Genomic DNA, 4,695 nt, shown 5'->3' on the forward strand with positions numbered 1-4,695 from the left:
TTATCACCCGTTAGGGTCGGACATGGGTTTTAAGGCCTCTGTTATTACTGTCAGAAGAACAAATAAACCTTACAAGAGTCTTTGACGGGCTGAACACCGCAGGCGGGTTTTCACCTGTACATTCCCCTGTGAGGGCTTTACTCTGGAGAGAAATCATTGCACCTTTCAGGAGAGAGAAGTCCTGTTTAATCACATCGCTGAAGTTAAAATGTGATGATGAAATCTGTTTAATTCTAGGAGAAATCTGCTGCTCGAGGAGAAGGTAATAATCACAATGAAATGTCTTGTGCCCCGTTTGAACACAAACTATAGTAGGAGTGTTTGATTGTGACAGATGGAGGAATCGCTCTTAAACTATTTCATGATAAAAGATGCCAGTACGATGCTATTGGTTACACTTACACGGTTTTTGTAACAGCACAATGTACAATTCCTCCGTTGTATAACGGTAATTTATTATTGTGTGGTTCTCATAAAACAAGTGCTATTTATTTTACCCCCCCCAAAAAAAACAAGTCATCATAGTTGCATTGCACTGTAAAATAGACATTGCTGTGTGTTTTTCCATGCAAATGTAATTTTAAACACATAATTAAGTAAGTTGACAAAAACCTGTCTTAATCTAGCAGTCCATTCATAATTGCTAATGTATTGGTTTTAGAATGTTGTTCAATGTTGTATCTTAGATAAGAAGAAGAAAAGCTAATATATTTATTGTACTTTTTATTTTATAAAGGTACTTTCTGTGGAATATCATAATGCATTTCAGTTTGCTTTTGAAACTACAAGCAGCCAGGATCTCCCGCAGGCTCTTCAAGCCAGGCAATAAGTTTAAACTTGTTTCTGTCAGTAAAAAAAAAAAAAACAGGTCTATTGACCCCAATGAAGTTTATCACATTAACCGCACACATTATGGACACTTCAGTTGATGCACATGTGGACATTTCAATATTGCAATAACTATCATCATGGTGCAGCAACACCATATCATATAGTGCGAAATGCCTCGCATGGGTAGCAGGCAAAAATCGTTTTACAGGAAATGCTGACATGTGATCCGCTCATAATCATAAACTAAATATAGCAAAACCTATTCTGTATTAATATTCAGGAGCATTACATAATGCATTTCTCATTGACTGTATATAAGAAGGCATTTCTTTTAGAATATATGTAGGTCTCACATATAGCAACAGCTCTGCAGTTTAAATTGTAAAAAAAGGAACTTTGAGGTCTCTGTGAAGGTTTCAGAGATGCTCTGCTGCTGATGCATTAGGAGCAACAATTATCAAAGTTTACGACAAGGTGCTGGGTGGAGTGGATATACTCAGGGCTAGAAATGAAACTGCAACTAGCAACTTCAGATATGAGGAAACCTGCTGTACCAAAAGCGAACAGAACCAGTATGTAAACATGTACACACACTTTTGTCCATTTAAGTTTTGTCAGAGAAAATAAAAATATTTCAACCGACTTCAAAACAATAAAATTAAATGATTTTGATAACGTTTCCAGGTTTATTTGCATCAATAAAAGGAAAGCTGATAAAAGGGATCACAGTGGAGCCTGCAAAAGCTTAAGATATGTATGAATTCTGTTATATTTGAAATGTTTAATTTATTGCAAATAAATTATTTTTGGAGCATCAGTAGATTACTTCTGGCTATCTTATTATTTTGTTAGGCAGTAACATACATTTTTTTTTATCCCAATACCCTGTGTAGACAATGTTACTTAGGTTAAAATGTGCCAACGTTGTCATACAAGTCAGACAAATAACGTCACACATCTGGCCTGCTGTTAAGTTTATATCTGATCACGAGTGTATGAGTTTCAATCGCTCTTTCCATGATTTCCATACTCTCACAGGCAAGCTACACTCAGGGGATGTACCAAATATGTAAATGATCTGATAATACACAACCAATGTTTCTCATTTCTATATTAGATCGGCTTTACTTTTACTGCATAACGTATAAAAGCGCCAACAATTTTAAGGCAGGAGGGAAGATACTCGATTGGTCTTTCAAGTCCGCCCCTTCACATACGACCACTCACAACTAACAGGGGAAACAACAGCCAATCTTGTTCCTTCCTTATGGCCCATCGTGATTGGTTTAGGACCGGAGCAGATACACCAATAGTCATGGACTTCCGGTCCCCCTCTGACCTAACACAGCCAATCATTCTTAACTATGTTCACTCCAAGAGCCAATCGCGTCTTAGGGCGGGACACATCTCAGGGTTTATAGGCAGGTTGTGCGGCTAGTCTTTCATCTATTCCTACGATTGCAGCTACTTGTTTTGGAAGATAAACTCGACAACCGACAATGTCTGGAAGAGGCAAAACTGGAGCAAAGGTCCGCGCTAAGGCCAAGACCCGCAGCTCACGCGCCGGTCTGCAGTTCCCCGTGGGCCGTGTCCACCGTCTCCTCCGCAAGGGTAACTACGCCGGGAGAGTCGGCGCCGGAGCCCCCGTATACCTGGCCGCCGTGCTGGAGTATCTCACCGCTGAGATCCTGGAGTTGGCCGGAAACGCCGCCAGAGACAACAAGAAGAGCCGTATCATCCCTCGTCACCTCCAACTGGCGGTACGCAACGACGAGGAGCTGAACAAACTGCTCGGCGGCGTGACCATCGCCCAGGGCGGCGTCCTGCCCAACATCCAGGCCGTCCTGCTGCCCAAGAAGACCGGCCAGTCTGCAGCACCGAGCTCCGGCAAGGCGGGAAAGAAGGCCTCCTCCCAATCACAGGAGTATTAGCTTGCTGGCTAATAACTCTGAAACCAAAGGCCCTTTTAAGGGCCACCCAATCCTCATCGAAAGAGCAAATTATCTGTCTTGTTTCCCCTTTTTGCTTTACTTTTATTTAATAAACGCTTGTTTCGTAAAAGTGGTCCGCACCATTTGTTGATCAGTTAAGCTAACTGAAGCTACATGCTAATCCTGAGAAAGTTTTGGTGGTCAGTAACTGGTGAATGAATCCTTTGTTTTAACCTTTTCAGCATAGACCAGATCGCAATAGGCCACGAGAGCTTCCTGCCTTAAAGTGAGTATCTGAGGCTCGTAGGTTAAGTTTCTATACACTAGAGTGAATCATTCAGCAGGCCCGTACAGGTCTAGGTTAAACCATGGCGTGCTCTTCATCCGGTTCCTTCTAGCATGATTAAGCAGCTTTTAAGAAATTGGATTTCTTTTTTAATTCCTTAGCTAAATCATTAAGCACCGATAAACACACTTTCAAATTGGGCTACATGGCTGCTCACTGCAATTCAGAGTCTACTTGTCTACACCAACTTATTATACGCACAGAGCTAAAAGTAACCCAGTGTAGTCCAAAAATAAATGCACCTTAAAGAAAGATGTCCAGTCACTGTTGAAACTGTGAGGGATTTAAGTTTTAGAGCATTCCTACTGCTGGATGTTATATGTTAGTTTACTTGTAAGAGTTTAGACCAAGAAGTAATTTCATCATCGGAGGTAATTTCATGCTGTAAGAGGAAGGTGTGAGGAGTGTACTGGAAGCGGGTTTGGCGAATCAAAGGAACTGGCCCCAAGAATCTAAGGTGTCTGCCAGCTGGGGTTGGAACGAAGCTGGCTGACCTAGGTGAGAAGAACAGAACAATGGGGCATCTGCCCAGGAGGGGCTTATTGGATGAGCCAATCGTGGGAGCTGATCGATAGGCTCAGGGATGTAACTTTGGGGGGACAGAGCTGTGAATCCCAGGAGATAGTCAGACTTCCTTGGGGCCATCCAGTGAACACACCAGTTTGCTGGGAGCCTGAACGGGGTCTCACATTTATGGAATATTATGTTTGTTTTATCATTCATGGTGTACTTCAGTTTGCAGTTGTTTTGGCTTCTGTTAGTTATTAAATATCTCGTGATTTTGATTTGTACCTGCCGATTCCTGTCCATCGGAATGGGAGCAGGGGGGGGGGGCTCTCCTCTGGGCTGCTTTTCAACATGCCGCCTTCCACAGTTCTGAGAGGTTCTGAACCTAACAAAACCATCAATTTACGTTTCTTCTGGAGGCTGTGGTCCAGTCATATGTCCATCCCAGCTGAAACAAACGTGGTAAAACTAGTCTTCAAAAGGACCATAATGCTAAATGACACCTAAAATTAGGTCAACAAGAACATAGCTTTTATGTAGGTGGGAATAATTGCAGCACAATTGTCTTACATTTCATTAGTTGAGTGTAAAGGAAACTGACTGCGTGTATGAGACTTATAAACCCATTTTGAGATCTAAGACAAGTCTGTTTGAAACACTGGGATTTTATTATAAACGGTTGTCCTGAGTGGCGTGTGTGCATCAGTGTGGTTAAAGCCTACATAACACACTAACGGCTCTTCCTGATTGAGCTCCAGGTGTTTCCTTGTTGCATATGAAGAAACAAACAACTGCAGCTGGTCTACAATACAAGCTTGAGCACAGTGACATCTGATCAAGGACATGTGGCTCTAGTGCAGGAGGCATACATACCAGTGTGAATCAATTTAATCCTCAATAATGCACTCTACATTTTAAACTCCACCATCCAGATCAATAGTATATGAATTAGAAAGTAAATTATTTATCTACATGACACAAGTGTCATATAGAAGCATTTGGATTATTTGGATTAGCATTTGGAGTACATCATGCTAGTCATGAGTAGGGTAAGATTGCCATACATTACCATTTGTTACA

The 4,695-nt window shown here is 41.6% G+C and overlaps 1 protein-coding gene across 1 annotated transcript; it reads left to right on the top strand.

Annotated features, from left to right (window-relative positions):
- The first annotated feature begins 2,248 nt into the window (after positions 1–2,248).
- On the top strand, positions 2,249–3,820 carry h2ax (H2A.X variant histone). The gene has a single exon (XM_079172148.1). The coding sequence runs from the start codon at positions 2,331–2,333 to the stop codon at positions 2,760–2,762; it is 432 nt and encodes a 143-aa protein (XP_079028274.1). The 5' UTR covers positions 2,249–2,330; the 3' UTR covers positions 2,763–3,820.
- The last annotated feature ends 875 nt before the right edge of the window (positions 3,821–4,695 follow it).

This window comes from Pholis gunnellus, assembly GCF_910591455.1.
Source record: "Pholis gunnellus genome assembly, chromosome: 13".
In the NCBI taxonomy this organism is placed as follows: domain Eukaryota; kingdom Metazoa; phylum Chordata; class Actinopteri; order Perciformes; family Pholidae; genus Pholis; species Pholis gunnellus.